Source organism: Podarcis erhardii (assembly GCF_964252035.2).
Source record: "Podarcis erhardii genome assembly, chromosome: 3".
NCBI lineage: Eukaryota > Metazoa > Chordata > Lepidosauria > Squamata > Lacertidae > Podarcis > Podarcis erhardii.
This window is the reverse complement of record NC_138507.1, coordinates 124,056,016-124,082,499: the sequence shown is the minus strand read 5'-3', so window position 1 is coordinate 124,082,499 and position 26,484 is coordinate 124,056,016. Positions and strand designations below refer to the sequence as shown.

Genomic DNA, 26,484 nt, shown 5'->3' with positions numbered 1-26,484 from the left:
CATCGTTTCCAGGCCTTTGACCATTTTGGTTGCCCTCCTCTGGACACTCCTATTGATGCAGCCCTATTGATGTATTGTATTGTATTGTATTGTATTATAAATAATAGAAGCCCGTGCAATTTATAGGCCTGGAACTCCCTGCCAGCCACTGATGTGCTAAGTTGCCTTGAGCATCTCAATGGAATAAGATGCTCTTATTGCCACTGGCCGGGCAAAAGAAGTGGCTCCCCAGAGGCCACAGCAGAGAGCAAGGGCCGAGGTGTCTCCTACCGCCTCCTGAACCGTCCTGGCAAAAGGGCACCCCAAGACCCGCCTTATCCCACCCCCACCCCCCGCGCTGCCCTGAACTTACAAACTCTTGGTCGTGGTTGTTGGCGAAAAACATCTGGAGGCGCGAGGGCCAGTCTTCCCGCCGCCGGAGCAGGCCGTAGATGCCTTTGTGGCCGCACATGTAGCAGTTCCAGGGGTCTTCCTTGATGGCCGCCTGGGCAGCGCCAGGGCCCACCAGCAAGTCCACGCACTCCACACAAAAGCACCTGCGGGCAGAGTCCAGCCATCAGCCCTCCGGCACAGCAGGACGAGGGAGGGATTCCTGACTCTGACAGTCTGCCCCCCCCTCGGCTTGCTCCACTGCCTGTGGGATCACCCTGGCACTGACTGGCAGGGGTCCCTCCCAGGCCTAGCCCAACTCAGACCCAACTGCTGGGGAAATCTTTCCTTATCCGTAGCCTGAATGTTGGAAGAATCGGGGCAGATAAGAGAAAGCTGTTCTTCACGCAGCGCCTCGTTAAACTGGATTTCTCAGATGGATGGATTTCAAAGAGGAGAGGACAAATTCATGGAGGAGGAGGAGGAGGAGGAGGAGGAGGAGGAGAGGGAGAGGGCTATCGATGGCTCCAACCAGGGTGGCCCTGCCCTGCCCTGCCTCCATAGTCAGAGGGAGTAACATTTCTGAATCCCAGTTGCTGGAAATGCAGGAAGAGAGAGTTGCTCTTGGGCTCGGATCCCGCCTGTGGGTTTCCCTTTGGGGCATCTTCCTGGGCCATGGGGCTGGTCCAGCAAGCTTTTCTTGCGGTCTGGATCCCAGCCTGCTTCTGCGTGAGGCAGGGCTTCCCCTTGGCAGCCGCCTCTCACGCAGGAGTCAAAGGGAAAATCCCAGCAGGCTCCCACCTCAACAAGCAGGAAGAGGGACACAAATGCTTCTCTCTCTTAAATAAATAAATAGATAGATAGATAGATAGATAGATAGATAAATAATTTATTGATACCCCTCCCATCTGGCTGGGTTTCCCCATCTGGCTGGCGGTTCCCAACAGAGGACTGAAAACAGAATACAGCCATGCCTCATGTTACGTTTGCTTCAGGTTCCGCGTTTTCAGGTTGCGTCCCGCGGCGACCCAGAAGTAACGGAAAGGGTTACTTCCGGGTTTTGCCGCTCGCGCATGCACAGATGCTCAAAGTGATGTCACGCACATGCACAGAAGAGACAAATTGCGACCTGCACATGCGCAGACACGGGTTGCGTTCTTCTCAGGTTGCGAACGGGCCTCCGGAACGGATCCCATTTGCAACCAGAGGTACCACTGTAAAACTTCAAACATTAAAAACTTCCCTAAACAGGGCTGCCTTCAGATGTCTTCTAAAAGTCAGATAGTTGTTTACGTATTTCTTGACATCTGAAGGGAGGGCGTTCCACAGGGAGGGCGCCACTACCGAGAAGGCCCTCTGCCTGGCTCCCTGTAACCTCACTTCTCACAGGGAAGGAACCGCCAAAAGGCCCTCGGAGCTGGACTTCAGGGTATAATATTATTACCCTGCCCGGGGGGGGGGAGCAGACAGGTGTGGACCCCTCCCTCTTACCCTCCCCCAGTCCTTTGGCTCACCTGCAGCAGTTGTTGTTGCCACACATGAGAACTTCGCGGCCCCCACAACAGATGGTGCAGTAGGACTGGTAGCCGTCGTCATCATACTGGTAAGCGCATTCCAAAAAGCAGTTCTGGTGGGGGAGGGACAAGAGGAGAGAGAAGAGTGGAGTGAGGGGGCTTCTTGGCACCGACAGTCAGCTGTGATTGTTGCCTCACAGGGGGCTGGGCTAGATGGCCACTGGGATCCCACCAAACTCCACAATTCTACAGCTCCATGCCCTTTGCAGCACACTAACAGGAAAGGCCCTGGCTGCCCCCTTACAGGTGGGGCACAGGCAGAGAATAATAATAATAGTAATAATAGTAATAATAGTAATAATAATAATAATTTTTTATTTATACCCCGCCCTCCCCAGCCAGAGCCGGGCTCAGGGCAGCTAATACCAATAAAATCACAGTAAAAACATAATAGGAAAAAAACATTTTAAAATGCAATTTAAAATGCAACCTCATTTTAAAAATAGCCCATAGATCAAAACCGTAAGGGGAGGGAAACATAAGGGTCAGACTGAGTATAAACCAAAGGCCAGGCAGAACAGCTCTGTCTTGCAGGCCCTGCAGAAAGATGTCAAGTCCCGCAGGGCCCTGTTCTCTTGGGACAGAGCGTCCCACCACATTGGGGCCAGTGCTGAAAAGGCCCTGGCTCTGGTCAAGGCCAGTCTAATTTCCCTGGGGCTCGGGATTGCAAGTAGATAAATAGGTACCGCTCCAGCGGGAAGGTAAAAGGCACTACTCTGGTTCACCAGAAGCGGCTTAGTCCTGCTGGCCACATGACCCGGAAGCTGTACGCCGGCTCCCTCGGCCAGTAAAGCGAGATGAGCACCAGAGTCGGCCATGACTGGACCTAATGGTCAGGGGTCCCTTTACCCTTTACCTATTTGCATTCTGGCCCCTCAAGGCGTACCTTACAGTTTTGGCACATGCCTCCGTTGAAGAGAGGGTGCTCCAGGGTGACATTGAGGCTCCCGCAGGAGATGCAGATATCTGGGGGGGGGGGACAAGGGGAGAAGGGTTAGGGGGGGCAAGGGGAGGGAGATAGGAGCTGCCCCTGGCCTCCCCTCACCTTGCAAGTCTACCGCCCACCTCCCTTTGTACCTATCTGCATTGCTCCCCCTCTTCCAAAGGCAGACCCAGCAACCTCTGGACCGGACCCGGAACATTACGGCCCCTCCTGCTGGACCGGACGGAGCTGGCAGCTGCAAGGGGGGGCACAAAAGACCCTCCGCACTGAGTGACTGCCACTTATGAAGCGGGGGGAGGACGCACGGACGCTCCTCGCCCCCCCCCCAGGACCCTGCGGCTTCTGGGGCCAGCATCTCTTGAAGGGAAGCGCTGAAAGCGGACGTGGAAAAGCGACCCCCCCCCAAATGCATGCACCCCTCCCGCTTCTGGACAGCCGAGGCAGCAAGGGCTCAGGCTCACCTTCAATGTTTCTGCACTTCTGCCGGACGTCGTAAACAAGACGCTCTGCGGAGGGAAAAGGCAGGGGGGTGGTTTGGTGAGCGGAGGGCAGATTTTGGCAGAACAGGAGGGTGGGCTCCGTTCTGCTATTTATAAAAATACTTATATACCACTGCTTCCCAGAAATATAACACATTAAACAACAAAACAACACATTAAAAAGTTATATTTATCTTGCTTTTCAAAGTATTTATTACACCACTGTATCATAAAAATCTATCACAGCTGTTTATATCAGTATCAAACCATAAAGGGATACAGGAAAAGAACTAAAAATTAAAAGGTTTTTAGGAAGATGGGATATTGACAGGCTGGAAGTTGTGCAGAGGAGGGTGACTGAAATGATCCAGGGTCTAGAAGCGAAGCCTGATGAGGAGTGGTTGAAGGAGTTGGGTATGTTTAGCCTGGAAAAGAGGAGACTGAGAGGAGATAGGAGAGCCATCTTCAAATGTCTCAAATGGGAGAGGGAGCAAGCTTGTTTTCTCCTGCTCTGGAGGGCAGGACTCGAACCCATGGCTTCAAGTGACAAGGAAGGAGATTCCAACTAAACATACAAAAAAACTTTCTGATAGTCAGAGCTGTTGGACAGTGGAAGGGTCTCCCCCGGGAGGTGATGGGACTCTCCTTGGGGGGTTTTAAGCAGAGGTTGAATGGTTGTCTGTCCTGGGTGCTTGAGCTGAGATTCCTGCCTTGCAGGGGGTTGGGCTGGATGACCCCCCCGGGGTCCCTTCCAACTCCCCAATTTTTTTATTCTCTGGAGGGATTGCCAGGTTGGCAAAGGCTGCATTATGTGATGCCAAGGGTTGGACTTAGCTGCTCATCAGCACATCTGATGGTCTTTTATCTATACTGGTTTTGCCTCTTTTCCCATGATAAAAACAGAGAGGTGGTCTTGACGAAACCTGCCCAGATTAGGTAGGGCTTGACTGAAACGGTTTGCCCGCTTGCTTTTCCTGTTTTGCTTTGTGGACGTCCATCTGCTCTGAGCTCTGGGCAAAGGCTTTGCCCCTTTCCTGCAGAGTCCTCCATTACCCCCTGGGGGAGGCGCAGCCTCCCTGCCCCCCAACAGCCTTTTTCAGGGTCCCGGGCTGCCCAGAGGAACAGCCGGAAGGGTCTCTCAGCCCCCCCCCCGCCTCTTTGGGACAAGGACTCTGTGCCAGCGATGCCAGGAGGGGTGGAAGAGGAGGCCAAGGGGCAGGAAGGCTACCCGGGGCTGCGCCAGGGTGCAAGTGACAAAGCACAGAGGCAAGAAGGGGCCCCCCATGCCCTGCGTCCCAGAAGGGGGGAGACAGGGAGAGAGGACACACTTATGGAGAAAGCTCTGCTCTAACCACTGCTCCATGCAGCCTCTTAGAACACCTCAACACCCTAGTTCTGCGCAGGTCTTTCTCTGCACAGGAGCAAACTGGGGGCAGCTACTCCAGCAAGCAGAGGAGGAGAGGGCACCCCCAGATGGAGTGGGGTACAGAGGACCAGGAACACAGGTTTTCTGGGACGGCTGCACAGCAGGCCAGCTGCTGCCCTACAGCGCCTCCCCCCTGCCCCCAGAAGCAGCTGGGCCAGAAAAGCCCTTCATGCGGCACAGAGTTCAACTTTGGAACTCCCTGCCACAGGAGGCAGCCAAGCAAGGTGGCTTTGAAAGGCAAATTGTGTTCGGATTCTGCTTGCGCTGCGCTGGCGAGAGCGTGGCGCTGGCAAGTCCAAGCTTGCAGGTTCAATCCCCAAATTGGGGGGGGGTGTTTGAGGAGCAGGTGATCCCCTTGGGCCTGATCCGGCGGATCCTTCTGATGATCCGACATCAGAGAAAGCGGGGAACCTCCCAGACAAAGCAGCCCCCCCGGCCCCCGGCTGACCTCTGGTGCGCTCGTCAATGATCTCCTTGACCTTGGGCTTCTCGGCTGTGCTTTTCCTTGGTTTTTTGGCGGGGGGAGGAGGGGCGTAGGCAGCGGTTTCCGGCTCCACCCACATCTCTGTGTAAACTTCTTTGTAGGGGTTGCGCTCCTCTGCAAGGAAAGAAGGGGGGTGAGGGGGCAAGCCCCGAGTGCAAATCTAGATCAGTGGTTGCTTGGGTGAGGACGCTCCTCTCCTCGCTCTCACCGGGCTTTGGGGACAGGAACCCCCAGGGTCTGCCTGCCCGCCTGCCCTAGAGGCCCCCCCCAGCTCCTGCCCCACTTCCTTACCTTCTGGCGGCTCCAGGCCCTTGGGGCCAGAGGGCTGGAAGCCCCCCACAGCCCACTCAATCATCTGCTTGTTCTGGATCTCCACCACTTTGGATGTGTCGGTTTCGTCATTCTCGGGGCAGGAGGGGAAGATCTTGCCTGACCGGCTACTGGCCACCTGCGGGGGCAGAAGGGTCAGCTCGCTCAGTGGGTAGAGCACCTGCGTGCACGCAGAAGGGCCCCCGATGCAATCCCCGACAGCAGCATCTCCCTGCCTGAAATCCTGGAGAGCGGTCAGCACAGGCTGCTCCCTATGTTGCTAGGGCAGCTGCTTCAGGGTGGGGGGGTTGGCTGGCAAAGATACCCCCACTGCACCCTATGTTGCGCCCCCCAAACTCTGCAGGGGAGCACATTGGTTCAGCCTCTGTTTGGCTTGCCTCAAGGGGGTTGGACTAGGAGACGCTTCTGACCTCAATATGTTGTTTTTCCAAGGAAACCCCTTTTCTTCCTCTGTGCTTCTGGCACAGGTGGATCTGGGGCAGGTGAGGAGGGCTGTGGAGCAGGTGGCCAGGTCCCTTCTCACTCCCTGAGCTGGTCTGTGGGGCAGCGTGAACGGGGGGGGGGGCTTGTCCTTTTAAAGGCTTCCTCAAAGGTAACCCCAAAAGTTAAGTCCAGTCGCAGACGACTCTGGGGTTGCGGCGCTCATCTCGCTTTAAAGGCTGAGGGAGCCGGCGTTTGTCCGCAGACAGTTTTTCTGGGTCATGTGGCCAGCATGACTAAGCCGCTTCTGGCAAAACCAGAGCAGCTCATGGAAACTTAGGGCCCTCGTATTTACGGGACCGCCTCTCCTGGTCTGCCCCGCAGAGGACCTTAAGCTCCATGAATAATCATAGTTTAGAGGTCCCGGGCCCTAAGGAAGTTAGATTACCAGGGCCAGGACCTTCTCAGTGATGGCTCCAACCTGGTGGAATGCTCTGTCCCAGGAGACCAGGGCCCTGCAGGATTTAACCTCCTTCTGCCAGGCCTGTAAGGCAGAGCTATTCCGCCCGGCCTTTAATTTGAATTCAGCCTGATCTTTTATTCCCCTCCCTTCCTTCCCTCCCCCTCCACTTTTTATGAAGATTCCCCGCTCTGGGATCCCACAAGTGGTTCTCCCCTGGTCTCCTCACTGGCCCAAGTAGGACCAATTCAGCCAGCTAGCCCTGGGGATCATCTAATGTTTATTGGATCGATTTCCCCCTAAATTGATTTTTGAATTCTGAATTGTCATTCACGTTTTATACTGTATTTTATGCTGTTTTTTTGTTGCATCAATTAAGTGTTTTAAATTTGTTGTTAGCCACCCTGAGCCCGGTTTTCTGAACTGGGAAGGGCGGGGTATAAATAAATTATTTATTACTACTACTACTACTACTACTACTACTACTATTACTTTCCCGCTGGAGTGGTACCTATTGATCTACTTGCACTTTTGGTGTGCTTTCAAACTGCTATGTTGGCAGGAGCAGGGACCGAATAACGGGAGCTCACCCCGTGGCGGGGATTTGAACTGCCAACCTTCTGATCGGCAAGCCCAAGAGGCTCAGTGGTTTAGACCACAGCGTCACCCGCGTCCTTTAGAGGCTTCCTACTTGCCTGCAAACAGGAACCAGGAACGCTGGCCAGGTGGGAGATGCGAACGGGGGTGGGGCCAGAGTCAGACCTTACCTGCAGCACCTCGTAGATGGCTTTGCGGTACATGGGCTGCTTGCTGTACGTGGCCTGGTGGAAGGCGTTGGAGAAGGAGCTGAGCGGGAGCAGCTTCTCCACGCAGACCTGCCGGAAAGAGGGGGGGGGAACATGGGTGAAGATGCGGAACCCTCTCCACAAATCCCAGGGGCGGTCCAGGGGCTGGGGACGCCACCTTCGCCCCCTTTTGGAAAATAAATGTCAGAATGAGGGCGGGGTAGTTTCTTAGGGTTAGAAAGCAAAGTGGAACTGCGGAACTCCCTGCCACAGGAGTGTTGCAGGAATTTATGTATAGGTGTGGGGGGGTTGCCCTTCCAGCAGATATCATGCACATGCAGCCCACTACCAAAACCAGAACAATCAGTTTTGTGATTTGTCCCCACAAAACACTTCATCACAGTTTCTTCCTAGCTATTCAGAGGGCCTTTGCTGCATGACACCAAATGTAAGAATTTACTGATCAATGTATCTCTGTACTGGCTCACTGGGAAAACTTCAGAAATTCATCTAGACCTGTGAGCTCAGCTACTCAGCAGCCCCTCTGCCTGAGGGATATTCCCTGGCATCCTGATACCTGAGTGCCAGACAGGTAGCCATTCCAGAAATAACAAACCCAAAAGGGTGTGATGAACTTGGCTGGGAAACAGGGAAATGTAAATGTCTCTTTTGCTCCACTTGATGGGTGTTTGGTGGAGGGCAAGGGGAACCATGGGGCAGGGTCCAGGATGCTCGGATTCCTGCCACCAGACCCCCCCTTTCTTGATGTAACCTTGATGTAGTTTGGGGGGGGTGTAACATGGGGATTAGCAGCTAATAAAAGCTTGGGGGCTCTTTTGTTTGGGGCTTCCACCTTGTTCCACCTGGTGGCAGGTGGGAGTCCAGTCCCGACAGTCTTCAATCAAGACCAAGCCGACTGGCTTCTCTTTTGCCCTGGTATTCCTGGCTGGTGTCCTTGCTTTTTGTCCAAGGGAGCCCTCAGATTTCTCCGTAAACAGGGGGCAGAGATGGCCCCCAACTCAGATGGCTTCCAATGAGGACTGGACCGGTTCATGGAGGAGGAGAGACTCTCAATTGCCATTAAGTTGCATGGAGGCAGCCATGCTTCTGAATTCTAGGTACTGGAAATTGCAGGAGGGGAGACTGGGGCTCTTGGGTTTGGGCCCCTGGCCTGATCCTGCAGCCTTTTCTTTCATGCAGGGGACCCTGCCGGCCTCCCAGGGCTCAGGCCACAGCAAGCAGGTGCTTCCTCGCCCCTTCGGGTGCCCGCCTGGCTCCCCCCCCCAGCACCCCCCTGGGCCACTCACCACAGAGAACTTCCCGTCGCCAAACCACATCACCCAGCGCGTTCCCTCGGCGGCTCGGCTCCTGCCCGTCATCCACCAGGAGACAATGCGTCCCGGCCACCAGGAGAAGCCCCGCAGCTTCCCCCAGACCAGCTCCCCGATCCCAAAGCCCCGGCCGTCCTGCCGTGGGGAGGAGAAAGAAAAGAGAAAGACGCCATCAGCCTGAGGACGTCCAGCTGTGTCACAGGTGTGTGTGTTTTAATGGACGGAAGAAAGCAAAGATTGACAGCTGCTTGCCCAGAGTTGGAGAGACAACGAGAGTTTCCCCCCGACCAGAGCGGAATGGCAGACCAAGTTGCTGGGCTATGCAGAGATGGCAAAAATGACCGCGGAAATCAGAAACCAGGAGGATCAAAACTATACTTGAAAGACCACTGTAAACATCTGGACTCTCTAGCAGGTCTTAAATAACTCTTGTAACGTTACACAGGCTTTGGATACAATGGAGAACTGGAAAATTAAGAGTGACTTATAATATGCAGCTGAAGAATTTTGTGTAATTTTTACTATTTGTGATTTTGAGGGTCAACAAATCTGTACAATCAAATAAAAACTTTTTTTAAAAAAGCAAAGATTGTGAGTCATTAGGTGGGGAGGAAGAGTGTGTGTGTGTGGACTTGTTATATTATTTTATAGGTTCTCAATGTCTCGTTGGTGATTTGTTCATCGCCTAACATGACTCGTGCTGGACTTGCCACGTTCAGCTTATTTTTCAGTGTCTGGCTTGCAAATAGTCCTGTATGGATGCTGTCTTGATGGCTTGCAAATCCTTTTCTAGGACTTTTTCTGTACTTGTTCTGCTTTTGTTGTTTATCGTCCACAAGCCGCTCTGGGATTTGTTGGGAGGGAAAGTGGGGCAGAAATTCTGTCTATCCCTCAACCCCCCATCAGAGGCTGCCTGGGGGTCTCCGAGTGGGGCTGCCTGTGACACGGGGGAACTCAGGCAACGAGGGGGCGAAGGAGAGGTGGGCCTGGATGTGCTGCCGAGAGAGGACCCCCCCCCCCGCCAGAAGGCCTTCTCAAGCTTCTAGACCTCACTTCCACCCTCTCCAGTCTCCCTCCAACCATCTCCCACCTTGCCATCTCCCACCAGCCGGCATGCGTTCTTTCCCAACTCCATGCCTCCCGTCTTGCACTGCCAGGGGCTGGACTAGATGTCCCCATGGGGTCCCCCCGACTCCACAAATCCGATCTTACGCTGCTCCCAGGATCTTGGCCTCACCTTCCCTAGGGATTTGAGCCTCCTTCCCCTCCGGCTATGAGCAAACCCTCTCCTGGGCGCTCCCTCTCTCTCAGCCCCATTGTTCCTCCCTGCCAACTCATCCACCCAATGCAAGGTGGGGGGGCACCCCATAGGCACAGTCTTCAGCGCATGGCTGCATGGAGGGCAGCAGTGGCGGGCGGCCACACCCGCTTCTCCCCTTGCTGAGGTGCCCTTGCCCACAGCCTCTGCCCTGCGTGGCTCAGGCCAGCCCCGTCTGGGGGTCAATGTTCAGTGTGGGGAAAGACCCCCCCAGGGATGCAGCAGATTGCTAGGGGGCCGGGAGCTCTGGGGGGGGGGACTCACAGAAGGGCACTGCTCACCTCGTATTCTGGCTCGTCGTCGGCCGACTTGGACATGCCTTTGTCCACGGCCTCGGGCCCCACGGGCTCCGGGGTGGTGGCCACGGTGGGCGAGGCGGGGTCCGTGGGCTGCTGCGAGGCCGGGGGGCTGGCCTCCTCCTCCTTCTGGGGCTCGCTGGGGGGCATCTCCTCCACCGCATTCATCCCGGCAATGACCTTGGCCTTCTTCTCAGCCTGCGGGAGACGGCAGACAAGGTTGGGGCGGCAGTCGAGGGAAGGGTCTTCTTCCCCTCCCGTGGTGCCCACCCTGGCGCACTCACTGCCGGACAAAGCCCAGCCAGCTCAGGGGGCGCTCCTTCCGAGGACAGAGAGACATTTCGCCAGGAAGGAAGCTCCGTCGGGAAAAACTGGCAGGCAGGGCATACCATTTCAGGGGGCAAAACTTAAGTTTTTGCACATTTCTACAGTGAGAAAAATATGTTTACGGGTGCAATTATTTTTGCAACTGGAATGCATTTAGCTTGGTAACTCTACGTTTGATGAAGAAGCACATGAACTGCTTTCGGAAAACCAAATCATTTAACTGCAAGCCCTTGGCAAGAATTTATAACGATTTCTAAGCAACTTTATACATATTTTACTTACCAAGCAATACTAAATTATATTAATTGGACCCAAATATTTTTTGAATTCCCACGCTTCAACTTTTTAGCACTCCTCATTTTGAGAATTTGAAAGTTTCAAAATTCAGCATGACCTTGTGGGGTGGGGAGGGGTCTCTCAGCTGGGGGGCCTTGCTCCGTAAATGTGGGGCCTGGTTGAGACCACCAGAAGCAGCCCCCCCACCCCACCCCACCCCACCCCACCCCACACGCAAGGAGGTCTCCTCCTTCCCCACAGGCTCTGCCAGCCACGCTGAACTCGCCAACTCCAGTCCGCCGGCGGCCAGAGAGCTCAGTGCCAAACAGTCTCAGCCTAACGGAAACTGCCAAAAGGTTTTGGATAGGGGAGGGTGGAAATCCGCCCTGGAGATTTCTGACCTGGGCAGCATTTCTAACCCGCAAAGTCGTTTCTCATCTCTCTCTCTGTTTCCCATCACAACCACCCTGCGGGGCGGGCCACTCAGGAATCCACTGGACAGGTAAGGCGAAACAGAGAGCTGGCTTGCCCAAGATCCCGCTGGGAATCCACCGTACGGGAGGCAGGATCCAAACCCCTGACTCCCAGGCAGGTGCAAGTATATCCCCACATTCTGGCCTCAAACCACAACTGGGGAAGGCCAATTTTTAAGAGCGAAACGGAGCGTTTGAGTATTTCCAACAAAATATTTTTAGCAAGTGTCCCCCACATTCAAGGCCTCAAGCAACGGCTCTCTCCAACTACGAAGCAACAGACCGATGGGGGTAAAGGAAGTGGGGGGGATCTCTCTTTGCAGCCCCCAGAAGGAAGCAGGACCTACCACTGTCTCTCTGGAAGGGCTCTGGAGGAGCAAAGGGGAGGGCTCTGAGTTCGAGACACAGGCTGATGATGCGTGTCCAAGATTTGGGGGCTCAGATGGCGGCAACTGTGTGTTGGCAGCGGCTGCTAAGCACCTCAAGGAGAGCACAAAGCAAGCCCCCCCCCCAGGACGCCCCCATTGAAGGCAACAAGAACTGCTCATCCCAGTCCCACCAATCTGCTTCAGACTACAGAATTGAGATGGACGTAAGCACAGATTTCGCCTTTTCCTACAAGAGCCCAAAACACTCCAGGAAGGAGACAGAAGATGAAATCGCCAAAGCAGGGGGGCGGGGGCTGCTTCTCACACCCTGAAGCTGACTAGCATTGCAGGCCGGCATCTCCGCCAAGTCACCATGAGAGAGGAAAGACCGTCCCCAAGTTGGGACAGGTGAGTTGCCCACCTGATTCCGCATTCTGCCTTCCTCCCCCCAAGCGCCTGCCTTGCCTCTCCCTGGGAAGACTGAAGATGAGAGAGTCTCGGGGGGGGGGGACCTCCACTGGCCCCAAGGAGCTTGGTTGCCCCAAGAGGACAACCTCTTTAGGCAGCCCTCTTTACGGAAGCTTTTAATGTTTAACAGACCACTGTATTTTAATACTTTGTTGGAAGCCACTCAGAGTGGCTGGGGAAACCCAGCCAGATGGGTGGGGTATTAATAATAATAATAATAATAATAATAATAATAATAATAATAATAACTATTTTTATTAACCTGCAGGCGGATCATGGCCCCAGGCAACACGGGCTGATGGGAGCTGTGCTGCTAAATATCTGCAGGGCAGAAAGTTGCCCAAGGGAGTCCCCCCCCCCCCCAGCACAGGGACTCAGCACCACTGGCGTGGCCCCGACTCCCACCTAAGTCTGGATCAAGGTGCCCAGAAGTGGAACCACCGCCCCCTCCCCAGGTCCTCCCATCGCTTACTTCTTTCTGTTTGAAACTTCTTTATTGCTTGGCGTTATACTGCTGGAAACCACAGGGATACGTTTTTATTACGCTGTGGTATTTATACACAAGTTATAAATAAACATCTCCCCCCCCCCGCCAAGAGGTCCTTGCCGCCCCCCCCTCCACGTGGGATCTTTCCCCGACCTCCTTGTCTGGATCTCGCTTTGCACAAATCCACCTGGAAACTAAAGGCACTTTTTGGATGGGGGGGGAGGACTCAGGCTCACCCCCCCCCCTTGCCCACCCCAGACAACTGGCCAACACCCAAGACTCTTCCTCTCTTGAAGAACAACAGGTGGACAGACACCTCTCCATCCCTTTCCAACGGCTTGGGGCATTTTTGACACAGTTCCGTTTCTGCACATGCTAAAAGCAACCAGCCCACCCCAAATCTGTAGTCCCCGGAGGAAGGATCTGGCCCAAGAGCCACGCCAAGAAAAGGGCAGCGAGGAAGGTGCAGAAATCTGGAGAGCAGCACCCCAAGTGAGATCTGGCCGGGTTCTGGCAGAGATGCAAGCGCCCACCATGCCCAGGGCTTGGGTGAGAGTCTGCGTCCAGTCGCCAACACAGTCCCCCTCTTTGTATGTCCCCAAAGGCAGGGGCAAGGAGGGGTCTCTCTCTCTCTCTCTCTCTCTCTCTCTCTCTCTCCCTGGCAGCCTCTTCCAAGCCTCCTGCTGCTGCCCAGAGGGCGGCCAGATCCGCTCACTTGCGCCAGCAGCAGGAAGCCTCACAAGGAGGACCGAGGGCAGAGGAGCGCCTGCAGTTGAAGGATGGAAGTCAGGAGAGGGAAAAGGAATAATAATAATAATAATAATAATAATAATAATAATAATAATAAATTTATTTATTCTTCTTCTTCACGTGGTGCAGAGTTCAAGCTGCAGAACCAGCCAACCTGGATGGCTTCAGAAAAGGCCAGATTCATGGAAGAAGCCCCCCAGTGTGTGGGAATGTAACGTAAGCAGTCAAATACAACATTTCCTGTTTGCCTAGAGTGGGCACAGACAGGGGGATGTTGGTCCAGCCAGTCAAACTTCCTGTCACACCTGGTCTGGAGCATCCTTCCTTTGCAGGTGACCAAGTAGGTGGGTGTGACCCTTCCAGACCCCACAAAAGGTCCAGTCACACAGCCACCTTCCTCTCTTTTGACCTTGAAAGCCCTAAACAGCCTCGGTCCAGTAGACCTGAAGGAGCATCTCCACCCCCATCGTTCTGCCTGGACATTGAGGTCCATCTCCGAGGGCCTTCTGGCGGTTCCCTCACTGCAAGAAGCCAAGTTACAGGGAACCAGACAGAGGGCCTTCTCGGTGGTGGCACCCGCCCTGTGGAACGCCCTCCCATCAGATGTCAAGGAAATAAACAACTATTTGACTTTTGGAAGACATCTGAAGGCAGCCCTGTTCAGGGAAGTTTTTAATGTGTGACATTTTAATGTATTTTTAATCTTTGTTGGAAGCCGCCCAGAGTGGCTGGGGAAACCCAGCCAGATGGGCGGGGTACAAATACTAAATAATAATAATAATAATAATAATAATAATAATAATAATAATATGCCTTTTCTTCTCTCAGCCAGCAGCATGTGGGATGAGTTCCCATCTGGGATGAACTCAAACCCTCTTCTGTAACTCTAAGTTAAAGTCTGCCTTCAGGGATCCAGCTGTGAACTGAATGTGAGTAAACTTCTTACTACTTTTAAAGAAGCTTCTTGTGTCTTTATTCTTTTAGGAGGGAATCAAAAGGGTCTTAACCAGGAATAATAGAACTTAAGAGATTCTAACGAATCTGCAACTAGCTTTCTGCTGTGTAAAGAGGGGAATGTACTCTGCCAGGGGTAGGCAACCTAAGACCTGGGGGCCGAATCTGACTCAATCGCCTTCTAAATCCGGCCTGCGGACGGTCTGGGAATCAGCGTGTTTTTAAATGAGTAGAATGTGTCCTTTTTTGAAAAAATGCATCTCTGGGTTATTTGTAGGGCATAGGAATCTGTTCATTCCCTCCCCCAATATAGTCTGGCCCCCACAAGGTCTGAGGGACAGTGGTCTGGCCCCCTGCTGAAAAAGTTTGCTGACCCCTGTACTCTGCTGTATGAACAACCCCACTAGCGTGAGTTAGGAGGGATAATATTTAATCAATATATCCTCTCCTGCTGCCCACCACATTCCCCCAGGGGGCTCCAGGGAAGGAGAGAATAGGGGTGGGTGGGGAGGAGGCATTGTTCCCAGGGAATTTACGGAATGGTAGGGTTGGGGGGGCACCGTGGGGTCATCCAGCCCAACCCCCTGCAATGCAGGAGAAGAGACCAGGGCGCTCCGCCGGGTGCCCACTCGATCCCAGGCCCTTCCCTGGGCGTCTTTCCCCGGTGGCTCCATCCCCTGGTCTATGTTTTCAGACTCTGCCAGCCAAACATTTTGATGCCGCTCTGGGCATTGCAGCCGCTCTGACCCTCCTCCTCCTCCTGCCGCTGACGTTGCAGTTTTATACTTGCATCGATTGACGGCTGACCTATTGCATTTTAATATGTTGCTCTTCACTCTGGGGGGCTGACAAAACTTAATAAAGCCTCGTAGAATTAATTGTCGTTGCTGCTGTCTGTCAAGCGGCCTTGAGAGCTATCGGCATAATGGAAGTGTGAATCCCCTCCTGGATTTTTTGCTTGGGGGGGCGGGATTATTGGGATGTTCTTGTTTTTATTATGTCTCTTGTGCTTTTATATTGTAAACCACCCTAAGATCTGTGGGTATAGGGCGCTATACAAATTATTATTATTATTATTATTATTATTATTATTATTATTATTATTTGTTGCTGCTCCCACCCCAACCTTCCTCTTGCCCCTGCCTCCAAACTAAACAATGCCCCCCCACTGGCAACCCACAAACTTCCCCCACCAAACTCTATTTTAAAATAGTATTTTTTTTTATTAGATTTTCAAATTTTACAAATGCTTTTAAAATACAGCGAGAACCAATCTCTCCGGTCCACAGACTTCCCACCCACCCTTCTGCTACGGTGCTTTGATCCCCTTATAAAGCTGCAACGTTGCTTACATTTTATCCATTAAACACACCGATTCTAAATGGCTAAACTACAAATGCTCCTCCATTCCTCTACTACATCAAACCCAACAACCATTTTTATATCACTGTGACATTTTTTTCAAACTTTCCACAAAATTCCAAGAATTCCGCCCCCCCCCTTTTCTCTAATTCTCACAGTCTTGCACCCACTGAACTCTCTCTTGACAGCGCAGGAGCAGCACCCTGAACAGCATGTGGCAACATGGGGAGGTGGGCTTGGTCCTGTGGTCCAAACGCCTTCATTTCCTCTTCCTGTCCCCTTGCAGGTTGTGGGTTTTTGAGATGGCAAGTCTGTGGGAAGCGACTGTCTTCAATTGACTGCCTGTCAGCCACTCAGGGAGCCTTTCAGGCTGAAAATTGGGGCGGAAAGCCACCAACAACATACCGTATTTTTTGCTCTATAAGACTCACTTTTTCCCTCCTAAAAAGTAAGGGGAAATGTGTGTGCGTCTCATGGAGCGAATGCAGGCTGCGCAGCTATCCCAGAAGCCAGAACAGCAAGAGGGATCTCTCTTGCTGTTCTGGCTTCTGGGATTCAGAATATTTTTTTCCTTGTTTTCCTCCTCCAAAAACTAGGTGCGTCGTGTGGTCTGGTGCGTCTTATAGAGCGAAAAATACGGTAAATAAATGGCCGGGGACAGGGAGGAGAGAGATGTTCAAGGGGAGAGCAGGCTTCTAGAAATGTTCCCATGAGAAACCAGGATCCCAAATCATAGGGGAAGGGATTCTTGACTGCCCCACATCTCCAGATCAAGATGGGGACACTCCGTGACCAAACGCAATTCAGTAGACAGGGAAGGGCTACTGGGAGAGGGCACATGAATATTTTCCCTTCTAGTCAAATGGGGCATCCAACCCACTGCGGAATTCAGAAGTTCCTTTGCTGGCTTCCCTATCCAGGTATCAGAGACCTTCAGTGTTGGACGGGAACCCCGGGGGGGGGGGTCATCTAATCTGGCCCCCTGCAATGCCAGAATACAAGCTAGAGAACTCGCCCACAGCTCCTTTCTGTGGATATGCTCCTTCACATGCGCCGGCATCCGTGTGCCTCAGGAGTGCCTGTGGGGGTTGCAGCACCTGCAAAGCATTGTCACAGCAGATGATGGCCAGTCATGGTGGCCTGCCAGGCCTTGTGGCGGTGGCTAAAGCAGCGACCGCCTGCAAGGCCTTGTCATGGCGCTGGCAGCGGCCTGTGAGGCCTTGCGGTGGTGCAGGAGACACTGGCAGAAGCAGATCTCACCAAGGCCGGCTGCCACAGCTTCTGCCACCACCTGCCACTACCGCCAAGAGGTCTCACAGGCCACCACCACGACTGCCGCCACCTACCATCACCGCCACAAAGCCTTGCGGGGTGCCGCTACTGCCACCACTCTCTGTCGCCACTGTCAGGCTGCGTAAGTCATCACTGCTTGTTCCGCCACACCAGGCCTTGCAGGTTGCGGCCGCTGCTGCAGACACTTATCGCAGTCATGGCAAGCGGTTTCTGTCACTGCTCCTTCTGCAGCGTTAGCAACCCACAGCGGCATGTCTGCGCATGCGCAGGTTGCAATTTGGCGCTTCTGCGCATGCACGACCGCTGAAACCCGGAAGTAACCTGTTCCGGAGTACTTACGGGTTTCGGCAGTCCGTAACCCAAAAAAAAAATGCAACCTAAGCATCTGTAACCTGAGGTATGACTGTATTCCCCATGACTCATCACCACACTTTGGATCATGCTGAATCCCACCACTGGGTAACAAGCCCAAAACCTAAAGTCCTGCTGGGATGAATTTTGGCTTGCCTGCTGGCGAAACAGACTGATTGATAACATTGTCTTTTATCTGTTTTAGACCCTTAAGTAGTAGCAGTTGCCAGGACATTGTCCTTCTCGCCTCTCGTTCCTTATTTCAGACATTGTGGCAGATTGCAAGATTTAGCTGCTGAAAACATTGCAATGCTTAGCACGTGATATATTGCAATATTGAAAAGCAGTTATGGCCCAGCCCTTACACACACTGTGATTAGCGATAGACTGCCAGCTCAAATATTACAAAACAATTACCACAATGTGAACTTTAAAGCAGTTTTGGACGATATATCCCTATATCGCCCAGCCCTGGTCTCCAAGGTAGTGCCAAAGCAAAAGTCGTGTCTCCTGCTTCTGTCCTGCCAAACAGCTGATTCAACTGGTAGCGTAGTAGCAAAAGATGCGCACGAATCACCTCCAGACCCCCTGAATTGCCAGGCTGGGTGAATCAGGTGTTTGGCAGGATAGAGTGGTGGCAAAAGACATGTCTCCCGCTGCCAGGCTACCCCGCAGACTAACCCTAACCCTAACCCTAACCCCCGATTCACTGGGCAGCAATTTTTATTATTTGCTGCCCGGTCTGCCTAGACGTTTTGTTTTGGCACCCACAACCGAGGTCCCAGGAGCCATATGGCTCCTAGCATTCCTACCCCACTTTCTAACACTGAGCAGACCCTCCCCCAAAAAGCAAGAGGGATGAAAATACATGCTTCCAGTTGCACCCCATAAAACCAACCGTCTCCTGACTTAAACATTTGGCACAAGGGAAAGCAATTGCTGGGGGAGGGGGGGAGAAGAGCTCCTGTCCTCGTCCCAGAAATGGTCTCTGCATGCCAAGGACCCAGAATACCCTTAGCCAGGATGACTCAATGGTCTTTCTGGGCGTCAGGAAGGAGCCCTGTTCCTCCCCCCCCCCCAGATGGGGCTAGGGGCCGTGGGGATTTGCCCGTGAGTGGGCCCCCCCCCATGTCCGTGGCCCCTCGGATGTTTTAAGCCAGGCCACTGATTCACGGCATCACCAGGCATCTTCCTAGCTCTTGCTCACGAGGTCCATCACCCACCTTGCCCTGGCTAACCCACAGGAAAGCAACATGGGTTCTGTGTGGCGTTTGCGGGGCGCACTCAGAATCTGGGGGGTGGGCTCTGAGTTCTGGGATTCGCCTGCCCCTCCCCTACAAGCAAACCGACATGCAGGCTGAACTTACTGCTTCCTTCCAAAGGCTCCTAAAAGCACAGAGACCAAACTAAGACCCAGAGTCCCACTATGGCCCACCCAACTAGTGAGGGGTCCGGGATGGGGGGGAAAGGAGGGGGAAACACAAAGCTCTGCTTTCCAGGGAAACTGCTCAGAGAGTGAAGCTCTCCTGAGAAGATCTCTGCAGGATCTGGCCAGCGGCCCATGCAATCAGCATCTTGCTCAAATACTACTGCTCAATAAGTGTTTAACGGTTGCTGTATTCGTTTAAAACCCAATAAAAATAGTTTCTTTTATAGGAAAGGTAACCCTATCTAAAAATCTGCAAATTTCCACCCAGAGCCCTCCCCTCCTCCATGAATTTCTCCCATCCTCTTTTGAAGTCACCCAAGTTGGGGTCCGCATTTCCCAGGAAGACACAGAAGAGTTGGTGAGCTCACTATGATCACAAGTGTTGCAGGCAAAAGGGCACCACCGTTTATTCATTGCAATGTGGGATTTATCCTGCATCTCTATCTTTATCTTGTCTGGATTTATTTACACGTTTAACAATAAAACGTGCCGTTTAACAAATGTCCGTGTCTCTCTCTCTCTCTCTGCCGGCTGCTTTGGGCTCTGAGGAAAAGTGGCACTGGATAAACTAAACTTTAAAAAGTGTCCGGGAACCTCTGGGGGGCCGGAGTTGCAACGCAGATTGGTGGGCAAGGAAAGGGGGCTTAAGGGGGGAGAAGAGGAAGCCCCCCAGCCGGACGGAGCAGGAGCAGGAAGAAGGCCGAGCCGTGATGTTTGGCAAACTCTTGGGAAGCAAAACCCAGCCGGGGGGAGGAACAAAATGGCTTTCTCAGTTGAACAGAATCGGAGTCTGAATCGGGAGGAGTAGGAAAGGGCAACCTTGCTGGACAAATTCCTCCTAAAGATTTAAAGGGACCGAATGGGGAAAGCCGGCTCTGGATTCGAATTCTGGTCCAGACTTTGCCAAGTTCTGCTCACTTTTCTCTCCCGGGCACCAGTTGTGCAGAGTCCGGCTTCTGCCCCCCCCCCAAGAAAGGGACCGATCTCTGAGCCAGCTCCATGCTGCCCCCAGCCCCTTCTTCCTTTGGGGGGCTGTGAGAAAGGGGTGCTTTGTTCTCCCCCCCTGCAATCTTCAAGGTCCGTTCAGGCCTACTCAACCCGCCCGTCTTCCACCTCCGCCCACAGCCCCCCCAGCTTCCTTCCTCTTCTACCCCCCCCCCAAAAAACTTCTGCTTCGGGACAAACATCTCAGAGGCAGGAAGATGCTCAGAGGCTGCTTGCTTGGGAAACGGGGTGGGGGGTCCACTGGCTCTCTCCTCCCCCCCAGGCAGGGACCAGGCCAGGCATGGGATTTTTTTTGGGGGGGGGTGCACTGTCTGGGGAAGTGCCGAGGAGGATAGGGGCAAAAGGGAGGGCTGACAGCTGCAGCGGGGAAGGGCCCATCCTGCGCCCCCCACCCTGAATGGGGGCCCGAGAGAGATTGGGGGGCAGGCCCCCTCCCCAAAACTTCTACTGAGAGCACAGCAAACGGGAGGGGGCGAGAGATAATCCCCCCTCGCCCCCAAACAAGAGCAAAACTTTTCAGGCGGGATCCTCCCCCCCCCCCACTGTCCCGCTGTCCCGCCTCTGGCGAATTGGGGAGGGGGGTCCACCTTTGCAAAACGGCAAGTTACTCTTCTCCCTTTCCCTTACTCTCCCCCCGCCGCGTCCCTTCTCTTTGCAAATCGATCCCTGGAGGGGGGGCTCCCTCGCCGCCGCCGCCGCCGCCTCCAGCACGCACAACCCCCCCCCCGCAAAGCCCCCGCACGGAGTGGAGGGGGTGGAAAAACAACACACAACCCCCCGAGCGCGTGCACTCCGTGCAAATTTGCAAATCTGGGAAGATCTGGGGGTGCAAAGCGGCCGACCCCCCCCCCGGACGCCCCGGCGCCCCTCCGTACCTGCCCGCATGTCCCGCCGCTGCAGCATCCGCGGTGCCGCCGAGGGGGCGGGGGCGGGAGGGAGGGAGGGAGGGAGGGAGGGAGGGCGGGCTTTGGGGGCGGGGGGAGGGGGCCGCGCCGCCAATGTTCTTTGTCTGGGAAACTCCGGGACACGTGACGCAGGGCGCCGCTCCTGGTTGGCCGCGAGCGATGGAAACGGGGGGGGGGAGAAAGCGAGAGAGCGAGAGAGAGAAAGGTGCGGGGGGGGGGGGCTTGTCGGGTTTGCAAGGCTGGTCTGGCGGGGGGGGGGGCGCCTCTGCAATTGCACGGCTGCAGAGAACAGATGGGGGGGGTCCCCAAAGTTGCAAAGAGACCTCCGAGGTTGCTGGGGGGTTTTTTGCCGGGGGGGGGGAGGAAGAGGTCGTGCACCGCTTTCCCGCTTCCCGACCCGGATTCCGGCCCGGGCACGTTCACACGCCCGACTCTGGATCGCGCGGGGCTTCCTAATATCGGGGGGGGGCGTCTACACCGATTGAAAATACAACGAGGCGCTACCCCCCCCCCCGCCAAAGAAAAAGCGCGCACGTACAGGAGCAACGCGGTGTCTGCAGCGTCAGCCGGAGCCTGGAGACGCCCCCGAACCTATGGGCGCGCAGAGCGCGGGGCGCAGGCAGGGGCAGCGATCCTGGCTCCTTGCGCGCCTCCAGAAGCGCGGGGTTTCAATGAGAAATGAATGGGGGGTGTCTCTATTTTTGTTTTGCAGCTGGGGCACTAGAACCCCCCCCCCGTCCCCCGGAAAGGGGCACCCGAAAGGCGTCACGAAACCCCGTCGGCGGCTTGCGCTTCTGCGCTGCTGGGCCAAATCTGGATCCGACCCTCCCGGGGACTTTGGGGAAACCACAAACCTTAACTTTATTCCTCGGGAGCTGCCCTGGAACACGTGTCGGGAAAGACGTGATGCCCCCCCCCCCCATCAAAGATGCCGCTCGGAACACGTGTCAACTCGCGGGCAGGACCCCCAGTCCACCCCCTGCCCTGCAAGCGAAGTCAGTGCCTGGGAGGGGCCGCGTCGCAGTTTTCAGGGGGGGGGGGTTGCTCCGAGGGGGCCATTTGCAGAGGGAGGGACTCCCACGACTGGGAAGAATGCGCGGAGTCCCGAACCGACACGAGGACGGAGCCACAACTCTGCAACCATCATTCACACGCACAGAGGCCTCTCTTCCCTCGCACTCAATGGCACTCGAAATCAAACCCGGTTGATTTCACTGACCAAGTGCCCGGGGTTGGACTAGATGACCCTTGGAACCCCTGCCAAGCCTACCATTCTGCGATCAGGCCCATGGAATGGGAAGGCCCTGCCCGCTGGGGGCGGGCGGATCTGGCCCCCTAAAGCACTCTTTCTCCCTTGCAGCCTTAAAGCTCCCATCCAAACAAGTCAACATGCTGTTCTCTGGACCCCTGGACCCCCACCTGCGTGTATAGCCCCCCTCCCGGCTGTACCCACATTGCAACAAAGGGGGAGTTCACACAGCAGAATTTAAAAGAGGGCTCCCTCTCTTTTAAAATAATTAAAAGAGGGAGCAACAAGAGATGGGTACATCTCCTGTTGCTCTATTTCAATTATTTAAAGTGTCTCAAAAAACACTTAAGTGGTGTACAGCCAAATAGAGACTCTAATTATTATTATTATTATTATTATTATTATTATTATTATTATTATTATTAACAACAACAACAACATATGCAAAGGATGCAATCGAAAAACAGAACGTGCAGAACTGGCAGCTACAGGATACCTTAATTAAAAACAACCCAACGTTAAAAGTGTGGGACTATTGGCAAAACGGACAAATTGAATCCCACTCAGCGGACCCACCGGAGTTCAGTTTGCCAGGCCCATTGACTTCAATGGGGTCGGCTGAGCAGGACGTGGGCTGGACTCAGTCCAGGAGTATCAAGGAAAGGCAGAAGGACAGCGTCCCTATAACCCAGACCAGAGAGGTTTGTCCACCTGACCCTAAAATGCAACTGGCACACTCACAGCACAACCCAAAACCATGCCAACAATAAGGAAAGTGAATCGGGACCAGTTTACAAAGCCTCCCCCCCCCCGAAAAAAAAACCCCACACAGATACATTCTAGTCAAGTCCAGCAGCTCCGTTGGCTATGAGACGCCACATTGCCTTTAGTCCTGACCATCACCATATCTTAGCCTGATATTCTCTTGTCAACCCAACCTGGTGCCCCCCGCCAGATGTTTCGGACCACAACACAGCTGTGGTGTCTTAAGTTGTCGCAGAATCTGGAGGGCATCTGGTTACGGGAGGCGCTGCTGGATAGCAGGACCCCAAGAGTGAAACAGGGTTTGGCCACAGAAGTGACCCCGCTGAAACAGAAGCAGAGGGGCCGCCTGTGGTCAAGGCTGGCAAAAAGGAGCAGGGAGCCAGCACGGGGCCCCTTGGCCCCAGAGTCTGGAGGGCCCCCTGGCGGGCACATTCTGCACATTGATTCCCAGTGCAGCAGACTGGGAACATAAGAGGCGGCTGGATGAGGCCCAAAGGAGCCTGTTTGGTCCAGTGCCCGGTCTCCGAAGTGGCCAAACAGTGGGAAACTGGCAAGCGGAACCTGAACCCCAAATCCTTCTCCCCTCCTGCCGTTTCCAGGCCCTCAGGTGTCTGGCTAGGAACCCGAAGTCTGACAGGGGGTTGGACTGTATGACCCTCCCCACTTACAATTCCGTAGCCCCCTCCTGCAGGAATCTGTCCCCTTGCACCAAGGCCAGCGCAGCCTTTGCCTCTGGAAAACCTCTGTTACCTGGGGGCTGCACAGAGAGCCAGCTCCTGTCTGAAGGCGGCAAGTGGCAGCAAGCAAGAGGCAGCCCCAGAACCGCCCCCCCTCACCATGCGTCTCTGTCCCCAGGGTGCTCCCCCCCACAAAAACACCCCACAAAGGGAGTCTGCAAAGCGCTCTCTCTCTCTCTTTGCTTCTTCCTTCAGGGCAGATTCTGTTGCAGCTTGCCCACCTCATTCCATGGGGAGGGGGGGGAGCCAAGAGGATCCCATTCCTGGTGGGTGGGGGGGTGGGAGCAGGGACAGTGCGCTGGGGGGGGTAAACACTTGCTTGGCATGCAGAACGACCCAGGTTCCGTCCCCTTCCCAAAATCCTGAACAGCCACTGCTGCCTCTACAGAGGCCTCCCGTCCACCTGAGAAACATTGCAACAAGTCCTGCCCCCCCCCAAAAAAAAGAACTGTGATTTTTAAAATGCAGCTGTCTTCCTCAGCACTTCGAATAGTGGATAGTTTTAGCACACTCAGGAATGCAAAGTTTTGTGTCTCTTTTGAAGGAAGGGGTACTTCTGCCTTTCCCATTCCAGCGCATTTTCTCCCCCCCACCCCAATATCATGTGGCAGGAGACTTGCTGCAGGCAAGACCCCCAAATCCCCAGACCCTCCAGAGACGCCACTGGCCGTCCCTCAAGCCAGAGAGACAAGCCCAGAATGCTGACCAGCCTCCCACTTCTGACTTGCAAGGAATTCCTGCTCCATCCAGGCCCTCATTGGTCATTTTCCCAACGTCCAGCGACAGGCAAGAGCAGGAGAAACAGCACATGCCATGACTTCTCCTGTCCTCGGCCACTTCAGAAGGAGCTGCCCTGGGTTCAAATGCTCCTCCATCTCATATCTCCCTGCAAGCACGTCAGGGGGAGGCCGCTTTCGCCACACATGCCAGGAAGTTTCGCCTGGGGAATTAGCAAGGCAGCTGTGGTCTGCAGACCCAAGCAGAGTGACCCCCCCCCCAGCCACCAATACAGCCCTCCCTGACCTCTGTCCATTAACGCCTTGCTATCCCTGCCGCTGTCCAATCTATGCAGCTCTCGGTTGAACAGAGCCTCCTTTGAATGCAAGGGCACAAACTGGGCAGCCTTTTCCATGTGTGCCCTCCCAAGCCTCCTGAAGGAAAGCCCACGCGCAATGGCGGGGGAGATCAGAAGGGCCATGCGCCCCAGTGGTTAGAGCACCTGCAGGCCCCAGAAGACTCTACGGTGGAAAGGGATGGGGAAAGGGACCGCCTGCCGAACAGGAGGGAGACCTGGGCAAGGTGGATGAAGAACCAGGCCTGGCCAAGGAGCAAACCCTCTTCAGCTGCAATTCCTGCGTGGCGGGGGGGGGGTCAGACTAGATGACTCTGGGTGTCCCTTCCAACTCTGCCATTCTGTGATTTTCCTGGCTTTTTCACCGGCAGAGGAGCAACCGTGCAGGGAGTGCCCGTCGCCCCCCTGCAGGCACCTCCTTTCTGCCCCCACTGGCTGCTCCCTGCCCTCCCTCACACCATGAGCCTTGCCTCTGATTCTGGGTGAGGCTAAGGAAACCCAAGGACCCTTCCCCAACTGCGGGGTCCCCTGCTCCGCCCCTTGGGCACCGCTGCCTCGTGAGAGGATGCGCCTGAGCCACGCAGGCCCCCGTGTTATCTGGATGAGGAGGTGCCTGCCGCTCTGGCTCCTGCCTTCCTGCCGCCATGCCAGCAGCCAGGGCTGCCAGGCTATAAATAGAGCAAGGCCGAGCAGGAGGGGACCTGTTGCTAGGGAGACCCAGCGGTGAGGCAGCGCGAAGAGCAGGGACACGGAGGAGATTCGGGGAGGAGGCGGGCAGGGCGGCTGCTGTGTACAAGTGCATGCCCGGGGGGGGGCACGGGTGGGTGGCAGCGGGGGCACCGGGGGTGCTCTGCGGCAGTCCTGCCATGGGGAGGGGGTCTCTGCTTCCGCCATTTTGCTGCAGTGTGCGGGCGCAAGCTGACCCCTCGGATCCTTTGTAGAGGCGGCGAAAGCAGAACAGAGGAGGGGGGTGTTTGCAGCTGAGGCTCCCCCCCCCTTTTTGCACAGCACTTCAGGAAGGGGTGGGCAGGAATGGCTGCAGAGCAGGGGCTTGCATGCAGAGGGTCGCAGGTGCAGAGTGCAGGCAGGGCTGGGAGGGACGCGGCCTGATTTTCCTGGAGAGCTGAGCCCACTTGGAAGCCTAGAATTGTAGAGTTGGAAGGGACCCCCCAAGGTCATCCAGCCCAACCCGCTGCCAGCTAAATAATCCCTGCCAGACAGCCGCCCAGTCTTCCTTTAAGGGCTCCTGTGGAGGTAAAACCCCAGGAGAAGATGGCGGCTATTTTCTGTTGGGGCAGGGAGAGCCCCCCAGTGGTGGCACAAGCACCCTCCCTGACGAAACACCTGGCACTGCAAGATCACTGCAGGGCCCCACCTCCTGCCCCTGCGCTGCACAAGACCCCTTTTTCTGGGGTGGGGGTGTCCATGCCCTTGCCCCGTGAGATACCAGCTGCCAGCCCTTCTTGGTCCCATCTCCTGCCTCAAACTCTGCTCTCCCCCCCCCTTTGCCCTTCCAAAACTAGGGTTAAGAGCAGAGCACTCGGAAGATTTGAGAGCCCCCTGGAAGGAGGACGTGGCCGAGATCCCTGCGTTGTGGGGCCTGGACTAGACTCTCAGGCTGATTCTATAGATCTAATTCAAAATGTAAACAAGAATAAACCACATCTCCTTCATCTCTATTATTAGAGATTTGTTATTTTATTATTATTAATCTGTGTGTGTGTATGTATATGTATATGTATATGTATATGTATATGTATATGTATATGTATATGTATATGTATGTATGGGATTTTTTCCCATTAATTCTGGGAGCCTTTTTTTGGTAGAACCTGGTTTTGCTGCCATGGCAAATCTCTTGGCTGCCCCCTTGATGCCCATTGAAGCAAGTGGGTATTTTGCTAGATGTTTCTCCAGCCCTGGCCTGCCCTCAACAGGTTCCCCCCCCCCGGGACTATCCCAAAGGGCCTCCCCCTACAGCACCCTAACCCCCCTCCC

At 54.7% G+C, this 26,484-nt stretch overlaps 1 protein-coding gene across 2 annotated transcripts in view; it reads right to left on the bottom strand.

Moving 5' to 3' along the window:
- Positions 1-20,676, bottom strand: part of DNMT3A (DNA methyltransferase 3 alpha) — a 31,541-nt gene extending 10,865 nt beyond the window's left edge. Inside the window, exons 1-10 of one of the 2 annotated variants that reach the window (XM_081854705.1) lie at positions 20,634-20,676; positions 10,201-10,413; positions 8,578-8,736; positions 7,253-7,360; positions 5,567-5,723; positions 5,240-5,389; positions 3,348-3,392; positions 2,830-2,909; positions 1,884-1,996; positions 353-536 (exon numbers count right to left, since the gene is read on the bottom strand). In XM_081854705.1, coding sequence (XP_081710831.1) covers positions 353-536; positions 1,884-1,996; positions 2,830-2,909; positions 3,348-3,392; positions 5,240-5,389; positions 5,567-5,723; positions 7,253-7,360; positions 8,578-8,736; positions 10,201-10,383 — 1,179 coding nt within the window. In that variant the 5' untranslated portion in view covers positions 10,384-10,413; positions 20,634-20,676. The remainder of the gene's footprint in view (positions 1-352; positions 537-1,883; positions 1,997-2,829; positions 2,910-3,347; positions 3,393-5,239; positions 5,390-5,566; positions 5,724-7,252; positions 7,361-8,577; positions 8,737-10,200; positions 10,414-20,633) is intronic. The other variant, XM_081854706.1, reaches the window with a different exon arrangement.
- Between the last annotated feature and the right edge of the window lie 5,808 nt (positions 20,677-26,484).